Source organism: Cebidichthys violaceus, unplaced genomic scaffold (assembly GCF_023349555.1).
Source record: "Cebidichthys violaceus isolate CVI_PGR_0920_01 unplaced genomic scaffold, fCebVio1.0.p SCAF_13, whole genome shotgun sequence".
NCBI classification, from domain to species: domain Eukaryota; kingdom Metazoa; phylum Chordata; class Actinopteri; order Perciformes; family Stichaeidae; genus Cebidichthys; species Cebidichthys violaceus.
Genome location: NW_027176296.1, coordinates 10,055,886 through 10,072,785, shown reverse-complemented (window position 1 = coordinate 10,072,785; position 16,900 = coordinate 10,055,886). Strand labels below are relative to the sequence as shown.

The following is a 16,900-nucleotide window of genomic DNA, read 5'->3' as shown; positions in this document are numbered from 1 at the left end:
ATACCGCCTAGCCCTACTTTGTGCACCATCTTCGAAAAGTGTTGTATGAATGAAATTATCATTATCAGTATAATTTTGATTTGAGGTTGAAGTTAAAAACACCATGCAGCTGTGCAAAACTTGATCTTGCATGTTATCATAGTAGAGTTTATTACAGTTTAGTATTATCTTTCCTGATATCCGAACACTACTGAGGTGGCTGCAAACATGAGGACAGATTTTCATAAATGGGGTTCTTTCAGTGAGTGGAAATTTGGACAATGATTTACTGCAGCTTGAGAATAAGATTCAGTTTCTCTACTCCCACTTCACCTTACCCAAATGCTGCTCAACTGGCATTTCAAAGCATTCTACTGTAAGTACATTGCACTTGAATCACAACATCACATACACAGTGTGAAAAATATGTTGCTCTGAATATTTATTGGGCAACTCTAAAGTTAAGGAAATAATATTAAAAAAAGTCATGATTGCATTATGGTTAATATGTAAGAAAAATAAATCTGTCAATTTAATGTGCTCATCAAACCCTCCCCATCTGCTGCACTTCAAATAAACACAGATCTATATCTGCTGCATCGGCTTAAACCAACTTAGCACACCCACACACGCAGACATGTGTTGTGTTTGAGTACACCGGGTACCATATTTAATATAAATAACAGGAGGAGACCTGCACACACACAGCGAGAGAGACACTTTTCCTCTCCTGGTCGAGGTCATTTTGAGCTCCTCTCTCATTGGCAGGAAGTGTGTGTGTGAAACAGAGGGGGCACTGCTGGTCACCACATGCCATCGCCACGGGAACGGGACAAACATGGACCTCAGATGGACACACACACACACACACACACACACACACACACACACACACACATACACAGTGCTGACCAAAGCCCAGCGTGGACAGAAGGTTTGATATAGAGTTCATTCAACAGTCACTAATGAGAGTCACGACACACACACACACACACACACACACACACACACACACACACACACACACACATGCACGCACAAACCACACACACACTCTTAGGTATCCTTTTTGAGGGCCAGCATGTGAAGAAAATCGTGAAATGCTGAAGCGCACATATAGTTTCTTGACTGTTGAGTAGGAAAAACCTTGAACTTTAAAACAAGGCTACGGCACAGTCGGCTCTTAGTGGGGCCAGCTGTACCACCACTGATACCTTCTGCTTGTTGTCAATGTAAGATTACCAATAGAACACCAAACTATGCCAAAACAAAGCTAGACCAAGCCAAAATCACAGACCATCAAACCATTGTCACACTTTAATTTGTCAAGCATCTGCAGGATTTAAAAGGAACGTTTTCTTTTAACTTTCTAAAAGAGATAATCAATTTGATGCATAAGTAAAAAAAAACATCTTTGAAAAGTTTGCTCCTTTGTAGAGGCTTCCAATGGTGAGCAAGAGTTGTTTACTTAGTCGTTTCCCTGCCAGAGGTCAATCAAACACAGACAAGGCCCTCTAGCCAGCTGAGACGAAAAAGAGCATTTTGTGTATTTCGCAAAGGCTGATCTTCCTTTTAATAATAAATCAACTAAACATTTATAGAACATGTTGCTTGGAAGGAGGGATTACTAAATGTGATTTCAGTTGGCCATCTTTGAAGCCTCCTTCGTGATACTCAACGATCTTTGGTGACGTATTCCTTTAAGATCTTAGGGTGCTGTCCATGGTGCTGATCTGACTCAACACTCTGGATCAACAAACTCCTCAGCTGTCATTAACAAGTGGATATTTAGTGAAGCAGTAAAGAATATATATATATACTTTTGTAAAAATGTCACAGATTATAATTCAAAAATAAAGGGACCTACTGTTTGAATGCTATGAGATGGATCTCCTTGCTTGTTCGCAGCACCTTGAGCCTGGTGATTTATTATTTTTGCCATGTTACTTTAATCTGAATCATCACATAGTGAAAATTAACTTGATTGAGGATCTTTATTTAAACACACACTATCACTTATTAAGTTAGAATTCATAATTCATGCTAGTACAACCTTTTAGAATTCATAAACCATCCATCACTGTTTTCAGCATGATGTATGGATTACACCCCTATGCTGTTAAAAGCCTCCAACACATTTGCATACTGTGGCTCCTGGGGAACTTCATTATGTTCTGACTGTGCCTTCCACATCTTAATGAATTTTGCCCTCTTCTATTTGGGCTAACATTAATTTGCATCCATATCTGGGCTCCGTATGCATTTACCTAAACCCTAATTACTCTGCACCATATCTAAATGATATTCTGGCTTAAACTCCTCCACTGTTTTCCCTTAATAAATCTTCTAGCTCTCCCCAATTGCACCACAATAAAAGTGTTTATGTTGATGTTGACACTTCCCTCCTCATATTCACGCCTAGTGCACTTTCATCTGCATTCTGATTCTTCTTAGCAGTCTAACCTCCCTCTTGTCTTTAGAACAAAGCCTTGTCCTGACTTGTACAAAACATGACCTGGATAATGGTGGGTCCACTATTGAATCAAGCCAGTGCTTTGGATTAACCTTTCAAAACTTCTCACTCATCAACTTGCCTCTTTAGATAAATAATTCATACATACAGTAATATGCAGGATGTGTGCAGGATTTCCAAAAATTTGAATTGAAATATACAATTTATAAGTTAACAAAATATCTAAAACTTAACAACCAAACATATGTAATAAATTTCCAGCGTGTTATACTCTGGACTTGCCTATAACAACACCTCCATAGAGCTCCTCTCTGACTTAATATTGCATGGCTGATACCAGAAAGGGACCAGGAGACCTGATGCCGTGTAACTGTGTGCATGTGTTATACTCAGGTCCCACACCATGGCGGCATCCCATTAGCTGAGCCAATCAGCAGTTATAACCTGGTTTCCAAGGTTACAGCCTTTCTTAGTCACTCCCAGTAGACAAAGGATGCTGCTTGTTGGGAAACATCACTCTGTCTCTCAGTGTGTGTGTGTGTGTGTGTGTGTGTGTGTGTGTGTGTGTGTGTGTGTGGCACAGAAGGTGAATTTCCATATAAAAAAGCATGAGAAAATGTCAGCAACTGTTCTGAATCCTTCCAAGCAACTATTCTGAATAGTGAACCAAAAAATAACATGATAAAAAGAGTTCCAAAAACTATTAAAAACAATAAATATAACCTTGTGTATCATAGTTTCACATCTAAAACATTTATGTTGGCTTTATTATTATTTGTCTACACCCACATTACTGTATGTGGCAGCATTACATTAATTGCTGTGTCTATGGTAAACTGCCAGGAGGAGAAGGAAGAGGTACAGAGAATAACAGAAATCCTCTTCTACCTAGAAGAGGATTTCTGTTATTCTCTGTATCAATTCCATTTAAATGTTCTTCTGCATTAATCTGTACATGAGGCAGATGCCAATGTACTGTGTCTATCAGCAGCACTCACCCTCCGGTCTGTACTGCGCTACTATGGTAACGGTCTGTCCTGCATTCTTCAGAGCAGCGGCTGCCTGCTCATGTGTTGCACTGGACAGGTCCACGCCGTTTACCTACACACACACACACACACACACACACACATATATACACACACACAATTAGAGCTCATGCCTTGGATCAATAGTAATAAATGTATAGTCACATGAGCCCACCATTGAGAACACTGTACATCTCGGTAAGTCACAGGTGACCAGTCACATGAATGTGTGCATGTGTAGTACTTTGTGAAGGCTTGTTTAATGCATAAAATCATTCCATATCAGTACTTTCATCCTAATACAGTCACAGTCATTCTGTAGGGATCATCATTGCCTCTAGAGACTGAGAACTAAAACCTTAGTGGAACACAAAATATAGCTTCAACACACACGTCAACCATTAGTGGTGACTGGTAATGTGCAAAGAAAATAATATCAGTTACATGAAATATGACAGTAGAAACTGTGAATGAATGGAAAGATGCATCAGATCAAATTCAAAACATTCAGCTTCAGCGAAAATTTCAGTTAGTAGTACATCAATAATGTACAGAGAAAATAAAGGTTTTAGAGGAAAACAAACAGACAGGATGACTCCCTTGATATGACCTATACAGTAATTATGGTAGGATTTGAGTTATTAACAATGGTGACAGTGCTTGTATTATATATGTGTGTGTATTGTTTGTAATAAATCTTAGCTCATACCGATAGGATGCGGTCTCCCTTTCGTAGCTCCCCACAGAGATCAGCTGGACCTCCGGCGAGAATGAAGGAGATGAAGATTCCCTCTCCATCTTCCCCTCCAACAATGTTAAAACCAAGGCCTGTGGACCCCCGCTGGAGCACCACCCGCCTGGGTTCCCTGGAAAAAAAACACAATTTAAACACACACATTGTGATGATGGTATCCAGTAATCAGTTTTACATTGGATCAATCAGTGATGACTTAGATGGCAACAGTTGCTTTTTTGCTGCTAAAAGTTTAGCTGATGCTTAGTTGCAAAACCTGTTTAACCACAGTGTAAGATCCAGTGACAAGGAGAAGTGTATGAAAAGAGGAATACAGGACAAAGGATTTTACCATTTAATATTTTATACTTGCAACATAACTGAAAGTGTTACAAGCCTATTGCTTAGTGATAAATGGGACGTCTCAGTGGGAGGAAAGAGCATTTAAAATGAGGATCATTCCCCATCATTACCAGCAGATGTCAGTAATGCACTGTCTCTGTTTTGTTCCACCGCCACAGTTACTCAAACACTTCTAACTCAGGTTTATTGCTTCCTTAGTAAATCAACATAACTTGAATGTCTTTTGACAGTGGAAGTAGGAAAAGAAAGTCCATCCAAAAATCGAAGAGTTGAGAACTCTTTGACTGAAATGGTTCTACACAGGGATGCACCAGACCTGGTAGATCCACACTTTGTCATAAATATAACTATCAGTTACATTCATTGTGGTGGGCTGGTGACTCACTTTTTTATTCACAACAATCCCTGATCTCATGTTACCTTACATAAAAAAGGCCTTAATGAGTTCTATGCTGTGTGGTGCAGTATATACATATTACATTTGGTAAAGTGAGAGCACTGGGAATCGGTTTCGAAAGATACTCAGAGTTAAGGCATTTATATTGAGAGAGGAAAAGTTGAATTGGTTCACTCTATAGCACAAAACCACAAATTAATACATTATGACACCCCTCACCTGAAATCTCCTGCTTAGAGAGAAAGCAGATGTCCTTAAAATTGTGCACCCTCAGTGGACACTTACTAATCCTCTATTTGAATGAGGAAACTTATCAGAGAGCGAAAGAGGAAAAGATGAAAGAGAGAGATACAAACACAGTCAGAGAAAAAAGAGGGGCAGACGTCAAAATGACCACTCTGCAGTCCTTTTGAGGCTTATCAGATTTATTATAACCAAAGCGAACTGATTGGCCCGGAGGGTTATGACGAAATGAGTCATATTCTCGTAACCACGGTGACGCCAATTGAATGACGAGTTGGGCTGTGATAGGCTGTAATCCGTCCATTAAAATGGATTAAAGACAGTAGAGCAGCGCTGAGAGTGTATCTGCATGTTTCTATGTGCATGTGTGTGTGTGTGTGATCTGAGTTTACACGGCAGACAAACTTTGCATTGCCATCTGCCCTTTACTGCCAAACACACACACACACAGCAGCAGAGCAAGCAGGCAGGGACAGAGGTCACTTGGTGTATTTTGGGCTCTCTAGGGACTCTGTTTCCTAATCTGGTGTTCCTCTTTGTGTCCCCCCACATGAGCCAAGCAATAAAGGACAGGAGAATAAAGAAGACAAAGCGAAGATCCTGTAAAAACTGAACAGCTTGATTTACATTATCTTTTAGATTGTAAAGATAACAAGATGCAGGACAAATTGATAGTATTTACTCAATATTGATACATTTTTAATTTTCTTTAGTTGACAATGTTTGCAATAAAAAGTGAGACATTCATGGCATCGTTAAAACAAATGTAATTCTGACCTAATTAACCTGAAACGTTTTTTCTTACACGAAGCTGCTCTTGCACGTAAATCTTCATTTAAAATATTTATATCCATTCAAACCTCATCAAATTAATTAACCTTTGGGGAATTTAACAAAATCTAAAAGGGGACCAATTGCCAAAAAAAAAAGTCCTGTTTAGTAATAATGGTAACAATAAGAAGATGCCAGACCCATTTTAGTTAAATTTAACACCAACCTCTCCATTCATATTTTCGAAACCATAAAACATGTCAAGATGTGTAAAGTTTTATACACATTATGTTGGTATGTTTGCATGTAGTTCGACCATACATATTAGGTGATCTTTGGAAAACCTGAGTGGGGTCAGTTACAGTTAGGGGAGGATTTTACTCATCTTGTTTTCCCAATCAGAGAAACATCTTTTGTTTGTAACTTCTGATAAATGGGCATGTGTTTGTGTGTGAAGTCTCACCTGTTGATGTCGTCGTCTACGGTCAAGGCCCTGGGCAAAGGTGAGTATCTGGGTGTGGTCAGTGGGGCGGGGCTTACAGACTGGCTGCCGCTCATGTAGGGGCTTATATGGTTGTCTTGATGTGGGGAGTACGCTGGAGGAGCACACAGACATTTTTTTTTCTTATTTTACCATACGATCATACATAAAACATCATCCCATTGTTATCTCTTTAAAGGCTAAATGTGTACTTTCATGTTCTGTTAATAAGGTTCCTAATTAGATGTACTGTAGATATGTTGAGACGGTGGTGTAATATACACTGTTTGGTAATGTGTTAGACTTAGAGCGGTGATAAACAACATGTTGTTTGATAAAATGCTGATTTGGAGAGGTGACAACTGGCTGTAATCCAGTGGATCAAATTTAACCAGTCTGATTATCAAACTATTATATAATGTTGTCTGGGTGATGTCATCAGTATATCTTTTAAACCAAAAAATACAATGTTTCAAACCAACTTAAGTTGGTAGTACTGGAAGAATTTTGTATTATCATAACGCGCATTATGATCAGAGTCAATTGCTTAGGATGCATCTTCAACAACAACATCCCTATTCAAACTCTTTCAGGTAAGTTCAGGACTGTTATTTTTATAGTAGTATACAAAATGTTGTGTTTAATGTGTGTGGAGTAATACATTTTTATGGCTACAGTCTCCTTGTGATATTCAGCTCTAAAGTGGAAATCTATATCAAGGTCTATTAACCTCTTCACTGAGGATAGTAAATGCTATCATGACAAGTACCTCACAGTTATGGAAATGTTGAAAAGTCTACACCTTTACCCTCACTCTTATGCTGACGCCATTTTTGAGCTGCTCCTCAGCCATGTTGGGGTCTTTTTCATTTAAAAGCAAAGCAAATTATTAATTCACTCTATGTCCCCCTTTACTTGTACCTCAACTTTTCCATTCCCAGTCTTGCTTCTTCTTCTAGCACTTCTGTACTTTACAGTTGAACTCATGGATCAGCTACTGAACATGCTGCCTTGACTGGTTGCTTCTGATGACCATCATCAGAAGCAAAGGTCTGGAAATTCAAGCTCACTGTGCTATTACATTGCCAGTAAGAGTCTCTGCAGAAAAATCCAAGAGTAGAAGAGTGCTCTTTTTCAAACCCCATCCAAAGAAAAAATCTCCACCAACAGCTTTTGTTCCTCGCTGTTCTGTATAGTTCGACACCATCTGGCCCTAAATTGCCTCTTGGATGCAATGATCTGTGCTACAATCACCAGAGCATCGTTTCACTGCAAGTTGTTTCTGATGTTGTGAATAAAAGTTTACGCAGTCTGGGAGATGCAGGATCCCTCAAACCCATGTTATCAAATGAATCATTGCATTATGGGTACTGAGAAGTGCGTGTGTGTGGACTTACAATTAGTGACGTCGGGCGGAGGGAAGTTGTCATTAATAAAAAGGGAGGTGTGTTTGGCCACGCGGAGGTAAACGACGTCGGGAGTGGACTTCAGGGCAGCCACTGCATCTTCATGAGTCACCTCCTCCAAACAGGAGGCGTTCACCTGGAGACACGTGATGTACAGACATGCATTAACACACAGACAACACGTAGACAACTTTATGTCCATACCAGACAGCAAAAAAATCATATAGTGTGGATGATAGCATGCAGTTGTGCAGCTGCGTCCATGGACTGCACATGTCTCCTAAAATAGATTGCGATACATTAACCTAATGGTGAACAGGCTTTAATTAGGTTGTGTGTATTTTTATGCTGAATGGGTCTGCAGGTGTATTAAATCACCTTTTAACATGCTCGGATGTAGAGCAAAAGTGTAACAATCTGATACAATCATACTTTTGGCTACTGTCTTTCACTATTAAACCTAATATAGTTTTAGAATATAACATGTCCAGTATTGGTAATATGTAATGATCTAATAAACGGGAGCACACGCCTTGTTTTTGTTCAATTCTTTATTTTAATGATAAACAAGTCATCCGACATTTTGCAATGTTGCTGTGGAATAATTACATGTCTGGTTTTATTAGGGGAAAATAATTTCCTATTTGGCATTACTAAGGGATATTTATGACACATGAGTTCAGTAAAAGTAATTCATGGCATGTAGATTTTGGTGCTATTAGTGATGTTCATTACCTAAATGGGGCTAATTAACCTGCATTCATATTCTAATCTGAACGTTTTTCATGCAAACTTCTTCTGCTATGCATTTGATTAAAATGTTTTCTTTGATCAAAAAAGTATATTGCGCGATGTGTGAATCTATAAAACGTTGCTTTGATGACAACAATGTACGTAATAGATTGATAACATTTACATGATAATAAGAAAAAACAAAGGGTAATAAAAAGGTGTTTCTTACAGCCATAAGTTTGTCCCCTATCTGCAGCCGTCCGTCTTTGTGTGCAGCCCCTCCCTCGATGACCTTAGTTACGTATATACCATTGTCGCCCGGGACATGTTGGTTTCCAAGACCACCTGCTATACTGAATCCTAAACCTGAGAGAAAACATCAACGGGTCATATTTTTGTATATCATTTCTGGGTTTTCTGAGGATGTTCACATTGTTATATATTTGTATTTGCTGCAGTGTTGCATTTTCACATCCTAGGGCCCTTTTACCAGTTCTGACATTTAGATACATTGTTTTGATACACTTCAATTATAGGGTTGTCAATTAGGTAAACTACACCCTTTCATATATTCTGCAGCTTTCACCTTCCCAATCATATATTCTGCATCATACTCTCTCACTGTCGGGCACCAGTTCACGTCTTTATTTCCTTGTCTCTTTATCATGCAGGCAGTAAGTAGAGGAGCAGAAGAAGCATGTCAACACCCTCAAACAACATTACATTTAAAATCCAATGGGCTGGATTAGAATCGAAACAACAAGTCTGTTTTACTACATTCAGACCCCACTGTATGTTCTGTTTACAATGTATATTACTTTCTCACCTTTGGGCCCTTTGACCAGCTTGATATCCAATATTCTCTCGGTGAGGCTCTTCCTGCGTCGTATGCATAGTCGGACCAGACCTCCGGCCTCCTTCAGCGCCTCCACGGCCCCGCTGTGGGTCACGTCCCTGACGTCTGTCTCATTTACCCGCACTATACAGTCATTCACCCTGAATGGCAAAGTCACATACAGGAAGGAAGTCGCATGAGGAGTTTATAGTGACGACAAATGATGAACATCACTTCCTGGACTCAAATGTTAGTTTTTCACTCTGAAATTGGAAGTCTGATTGGGAGACATTTATCTCTTACAAAGGAACCAAAGTGGGAGGAAGTTTTTTTTTTATCATTTCACTTCTTTGTGAAATAGGAGCTCTCAGGTGCTGGTAAAAGTGCCTTGCTCAGGGGCAGGGGCAGGGGCAGAAAAACTACATGCTTGAAAGTTTTTGCGGTATTTTAAACGTGGCTTTCAGGGTTGCAGCTTTAATAACGACTTGATGCCCATCCAATTTGCACTGATTTTGCTAATTTATATGAGGGATTTAGTTTACAACTGTTGTAACAGGCAACACAAATCAGCTGTGATCAGTAAAGCTGTACTTGCATTGTGAAGACTAAATCTGTTCACACTGTCTCCTATCTGGTGACAAAAAGCTGGTCCCAACAAGGTTAACACTTGAATTGTTAGGTTTTGGTTCAGGTTAGAATAACAATGAGCTAAGGGTGTGAGTTTGTGTACCTGAGTCGTCCATTCTGGGCGGCGGCCCCTCCAGGTATAATCTTGGTGATGAAGATAGAGGGGTCTTCTCCGATATGAGGGTTATCAGTCCCTCCTGCGATACTGAACCCCAGACCTGAGTTACCCTGCACATGCACACAGACAGAGAGTGTGTTTTAATGAAGGAAAAAGAAACACCATCATGGTTTTGATGATCTAAGACAAATGTATCTGCCCTGCCACGAAATCATCATCTCTCCATCCAGTTTAAAATATATATATATGCTACTTATGATTTATGATGTTTATACAGTAATTATAATGGAAATGTCACCCAGACAGTCCTCAGTAGTTTAAATAAGTAGATAACCACACTGGAATTATTCTTCCATTTGCCAAAATTAACAAGAAGCATCTATTGAATACTACATTATCTAACTGGCATTCATTGCAAAAAAGCCAACATGTCCCATATTTGCATTTCTTACTAAACCCAAACAAACAATATATTTAATACAACTCTCTCCCGATGTCGCTTATTACCAAATTACACATAATAGATAGCATCTGTCAGTTGGAGACAGTACCTGAAGAAAGCCTTTACTTGTGTCCGTTTCACTCACTCTCTCATGCTTTGTCACTGAAAGCTAGTGAAATGTCAGTGCCTGTGTTTGCGTGTATGTCCATAGTATCTTTAAAGCAGATCCAGTCAAGCAGACAGAACCAGGTCACAGGAGAATAGAGAGAGAGAGAGAGAGAGAGAGAGAGAGAGAGAGAGAGAGAGAGGCCTCAGGGCAAAGAAAAGGGGAATATAATGAGAGAGGGAGCACGAGAATGAGGAAAAGAAAGTAGGGAAGGATGGAGGAAAGGGACAGAGAGGACGAGGAAATAAGGTCAGCAGAGCCGGACAGTGGTGGGACTAAGTAAAGGAAGAAGAATGATGAGATGAAGGAGAGGAGAGAGATAAATGAGAGAATAGCTGACATGGAGCAGATAAAGGTTTTATGACTATAATGTTTCTGGTTTTATAAATGTGTATTTTTTATCCTTTGGATTCAAATTACTTTATTTACTTTGTAGTTAAAAATAAGACATGAAAATAGCTTCATTTTTTTTCTTCTCAAATGATTTTTCTTTTTAAATCAGCAGATCAAAGAAGATCAAGAAGAAGAAGTCCTCAGATCATTTAAGTAGAGGTAGACATACTATAGTCTAAAAATACTCCATTACAATTAGAAGTCCTAAATACAAAATGTAAAGCATTTTAACGTTGTAGTTTGACAAATTCTGAGACGATTTGAGATACTTTGTTTACTATTGACTAGTTTTGTAGTATAGTGTATCATTTCATATGAACATTTCATGTTTTCATGTAAGGAGTTACTAGTAGTACTAGAATAGCTATAAGTGTCAAAATGTGGTGTAGTAAAAAGTATATTTCCCTCTGAAATGTAAAAGAGCAGAAGTATATAGTAGCAAAAAATGGAAATACTTAAGTAAAGTAGTATGTCAAAATACCTCAATAAAAAAAACATACAGTTTTAGTGTAATTCATGTTTTTTGTTTCCCTGAAACCTCCCGTTGCAATTTAACTTACCCAAACAAAATGTTTTAAAAGTTTTCTGGATTTAGCCCTGACTACATCATTATTTAAATATCTTTACATGATTTGTACAGTACACTTTTAAATAGGGAATCGAATCACTTACTTTATTCTGTAGCTTGCAGTAAGTGACAACTATCAACAAGCTATTGTTTTATATGAACAGATATGGAATGAATACTAAGTTATATCCGACATTGCAAGATTTGGCATTTAATGATTATTTACTGATTACATATTGGTATACTTGATACATTTATTTTGGCAACTATGCATTGGCCATAGTTTCTAAAATGAGCTTGAGCTCTTGTTTTAGTTGGACTTACAAAAATATGTTCTAACAACTAACATTTTCTGTTGACTCTTAACTTGTTTGAGAAGTAACAGGGGGTGAATTTTATTCCATTAATGGAGACGGAATGACAAACGAGAGGAATTCTCTTTAAGCGGCCACAGGAGGAGTTCCAGAAGAGTGGATGAGAGAAAGAGAGAGAGAGAGAGAGAGAGAGAGAGAGAGAGAGGGAGGAGAAAGAAATAAGTTCAACCTTTGCTTGTTTTTGTCTGAGCACAGGATTTCTCCTAGTTTTAAATCGGCACTCTTGACAAGACTGATGATGTTTTTAGTGTAAATATGGAGGACAGGGGTCAGTCCAAACAGATGGAGTTACTGTCACATGGGGGGTTGATTTAATAACTGATTATATTACAGTTTATCAAATAAGCATGCACTTTAGAGGTGCGTTTCATTGCATGTTAGTCTTTACCCGCTCCAGCGTGATTTCCTCATATTCATAGTCTGCTTCTGTTCCATTGACCTGTCAGAGAAGAAGAAGATGAAGAAGAAAAGACATTTGTATCAATTAAGAGTAAATATGGAAAGCTTTTTTCCTGTAATGGACATTAAAATGCTCATTAGATTGTATAGTAAAGCTTTTTACATTCACAATTTACAAGTAGTATTTCTCTCTGTCACGTCAGTCGGCTCTTAGCAGGTACACCACCCATGTGTTGCATTAAAACCTTCATGTTTTTTACAGCTTCATCAAATACTGTTTCTGCACAACATGCAGGTGCATTAAATAGTATGTGACACTAAATATGCCACTTTTCAATACCTATTAGCATTCAGAAGTTGAAGAATTTTTCTTTTCCAATTCTAAAACAAAATGTGAGCTGATTATTACCAATAAATACAAATGGCAACAAACAGCAGAATTATAGAGGCAAATTAGACATTTGATAATTTATGAATGACGCATGAATCCCAGAGATTAAACTGGTAATGCGTATTAATGATGATGTACTTCTGACGTCATATTTAAGAACATCCCTGCTGAATTACCCACGAGCCAATCACACCACTCAGCCAGGACTGCCTGAACTATAAAACATATTAACATCTAGATTCCCTGACTGAATGAACAACATGCAGAATTAAATCCGATCCGAGGAGACTATTATATATTTTGCGTTCCAGTTCATTTAAACTGGGAGATGAGTGTCTTGTTCCAGCTATAGCTGCTGTAGGCAGGCATGCGCACACGCACGCACGCACGCACGCACGCACGCACGCACGCACGCACACACACACACACACACACACACACACACACACACACACACACACACACACACAAACAAACACAGTGGTCGAGTGGCATCCCAATGGCCCATGTAATCCCCTTGGCTGTAATCTGTGTCTCTGTGCAGTCAGATTAGTTTAGATTTTGAATTTCTGTCCTTTCAAACAGAGGGGCACAATCTTCCATCAGCTACAATGTGCAGTGTGTCTGTTATCACCTACCATACAGTGTGTACATATTTGGACTGGGCACCTGATTAAAGGCCACATGAATTTACTATAAACACAAACCAGTGTATTCATTTGAAAAACAGTTGAGGACAATAATAGCTTTCTGCCATTCTTAAAGCTGTAGGTTCCAATCCCTTAGAACATGATTGTGATATTTCCTGCTTAACAGAATTAATTTAATCTTTTAAGAAAAGCATCATGAACTTATCACAATATCAAAAATAAGCTTTAAATTTTATAAGCACAGTTCACAGAAACAGCCTTGTGCATCTGCTGTGTGTTTAAATCTATTTTCCTGTCTTAAAACGGGTCAATACACCACCTTTGCCTCATTTCCAGCAACAACAAAAAACATATAAAAAATATATATCTGTTTTTTTCTATATATATTACAGTACATACATCAATCACACTTCTTTGGACGAAGACAATATTCAACAATCATGTCGGTGACATATTAAGAGAATTCTGCAAGAGAGAAATAGTTTTCTCTCTCTCTGTATTATATCCCAGACAGTTCAGCAGGGGGTAATTCACAGTAATTACATAATAAACTTATCTAACAACAGCAGACACCGATTCTCTGTGGCAGCTGGCAACCAGTAAAATGACATCTGGATCTATTTAATTCTGGATGCAGCTTTCTGTCTAAATACAGGATCATTATTGTGTGTTTTTTTATTGGGGAGAAATATTGAAGTTACCGAACATTTAGAGTAGAAGCTCCAGAAAGTGCTTTACACAGTAAAATAAAAGTTCACATGACATTTGTATGGCTCTTGTCTTTTTAGTAAACAGTAAATAATTTGAAATAAATATTTACAAAGTTACACAATAACAGTAGATGCTTCTAGAATTTCTTATGTAAGCTTGGTTAGAAATATAACTACACGTCTTGTAGGAGTGAAAACCTTATAGATTGGATCAATTAAAATGTATTAACAGTGGCAACACTGACATTTAAAAAATGCGTCTGATTGAGGTCTTGCCTGGGCGTGGTACATATTTAGGAGCTCATCCTCAAAATGTAGCAACACATAAGAGTAATAGAGAAACCTCCTGTGATTTGTCTGAATGGGCTGGTTTATTTTTCTCCCATATTCTTCCCCTGATCGTAGTGTTTGTTAGTATTGACAATAACCTTTTTGTCCTAAAGGAAAGGTAAAATTAACAAATTAAGTACAATTCAATTTCCTACACAAGAGGCATCCTCATTATGACCACCACAAAACCTCAACAGAGACGCATAGGTCAACCTTAAACAGCCATTTACTGTGGTGTGTTTAATTTGAAGTTGATGCACAAGGAAATCTTCATGTTTTATGTTACAATATCCAAATTTTAAAAATTTAAAGAAAACTCTTCAAAGGTGCAGTATGTTTGGAGACATCTAGCAGTGAGGTTGCAGACTGCAACCAACTGAAACTTCTCCCATGTGCCAAGTGTGTAGGAGAACCACGGTGGCCGACGTGAAAACGGTAAAGGTTTGGTTCACTAGAGAAACATGGCGGGGCAAAACGGTGGGCTCCGTAAAAAAGACCCGCTACTAATGTAGATATATGCGATTCTTATTTCTAGGTGATTATATACTAAAGAAAACATACTTAATAATATTATATTCCATTTATGCCAAAAGATACACCTAAATGCTGCACATAGGTTCTTTTATGACAGATGTTTAAGTATTAGCGGGGTGAAAAGTCCACAGTTGGGTGGAGCTTAAAATTTCACAGACCATATATTTCAACCAGTACTCACATATGGGGGGGTGTCGACACTGTCCGCGTTGACCACCACTGGAGGGGGGTTGGCCTGTAAGAGAGAACAGCGAAGTGATTAAACCCTTTTAATTTGAAAGATATTATCACAAAACCCAAGACATACAGTATTTCACCAAGATCGACACACAGAGATCTGTGTAGTTGACTTACTCGTCTCATGTTTTGGTACAGCATGTTGAGTACATCTGCTACAGATTACCACCACGGAGCGACAGCATACACCACATGACATACTGCACAGCCCTTGTTTTGGACAATATCAAAGTACCACACTACAAACCGCACTGCAGCGTAACAGACTGTTTTATAAAGCTCTGTTACTGGGCCATTAAGTACTCTTACTGTAGCAATTCAGTACAGCACCACAAACCCTGGACTACGTTTATATTTTCGATTGTATTCTAATGGCCTGTTCTGTATACACTACTACACAGTACTCTCTATCGTACTGTATGCCAACCGCATGTAGAGTCCTAAATTAAATGTACAGCTCAGATCCATCTAATTTGATCAATTCCAAAATTAAAAAAACAAATATTTGCAATCTCCCATGTGCCGTCTACTCCCTCCTTCTCTCCCTCCCCCTTCTTCTCTAAACTCAGTCTCCTCTTTCTCCCTGGCTTCCTTCTAGCATCCAGGCCTGGACAGTTTGGGGTTAAAGCAGCAGCAGATGATTGACATTGTCTTTCCTCCTGCTTCCTACACGAGGACAGCAAATGGTAAACCTCACACTACCTAATAAATAGCCACAAGGAGTTTTTGTATTTGCAAGGTGAGCACCAGCCCCCATGTTATCAGTCCACCCTTTTCGCCACCTGTCTCCACTTTCGCCCTGGTCTCGTCTCACTTTCTCCTTCAGAGAGTATTTAATGCTCGGCGGTCCAGCGTCTGCTGCTTGAGTGATCTCCAACAAACCAGCAATGACCAAGCCAGTCCACGTGAGATAATCTGAAGCTCCAGCTCTTGTTCTGCAGCCAAAAAAAGTTCCCAAACAAACCAGCTAACCAAACATCAACCGAGTTAGCCAACCAAATGGACAGTGCTCCCAGACTTCACTTCACTGCATCAATGTGCAACAGAGCAGCAATAGCATCTATCCCTCTAATCTCTACCTCCCTCATCCCCCCTTTCTCCCTCCTTTATCTCCTCTCTCTCTCTCTCTCTCACACACACACACACACACACACACACACACATACACATACACATATTATTTCACTCCATGTCTCTCTCTCTCTCTCTCTCTCTCTCTCTCTCTCTCTCTCTCTCTCTCTCTCTCTCTCTCTCTCACCACATGTCAAACTGTCTGTCAGTCAAGCTGACAGGATGTTTGATCCCACACGGGAACAGAAAGAGAGAGAGAGAGAGAGAGAGAGAGAGAGAGAGAGAGAGAGAGAGAGAGAGAGAGAGAGAGATCAGAGGGATTATGCTGTACGTATGGTGGGAGGAGTCAAATGTGCCTGCTCAACAACAGCAATGTGGAGCAGAGGGTGCAGACAGATGCACCCCCATTCCCTTAAAACCACAGACATGAGTAAAAAAGATTAAAAAAA

The 16,900-nt window shown here is 39.0% G+C and overlaps 1 protein-coding gene across 6 annotated transcripts in view; it reads right to left on the bottom strand.

The window, feature by feature from the left end:
* LOC137870442 (discs large homolog 1-like protein) overlaps positions 1-16,900 on the bottom strand; it is a 99,295-nt gene that overhangs the window by 29,752 nt on the left and 52,643 nt on the right. For all 6 annotated transcript variants that reach the window (XM_068707722.1, XM_068707723.1, XM_068707724.1 and 3 more), the window contains 9 exons: positions 15,325-15,378; positions 12,518-12,568; positions 10,172-10,296; positions 9,433-9,602; positions 8,836-8,972; positions 7,866-8,010; positions 6,451-6,583; positions 4,190-4,346; positions 3,451-3,553 (listed from right to left, as the gene is read on the bottom strand). In XM_068707722.1, coding sequence (XP_068563823.1) covers positions 3,451-3,553; positions 4,190-4,346; positions 6,451-6,583; positions 7,866-8,010; positions 8,836-8,972; positions 9,433-9,602; positions 10,172-10,296; positions 12,518-12,568; positions 15,325-15,378 — 1,075 coding nt within the window. The remainder of the gene's footprint in view (positions 1-3,450; positions 3,554-4,189; positions 4,347-6,450; positions 6,584-7,865; positions 8,011-8,835; positions 8,973-9,432; positions 9,603-10,171; positions 10,297-12,517; positions 12,569-15,324; positions 15,379-16,900) is intronic.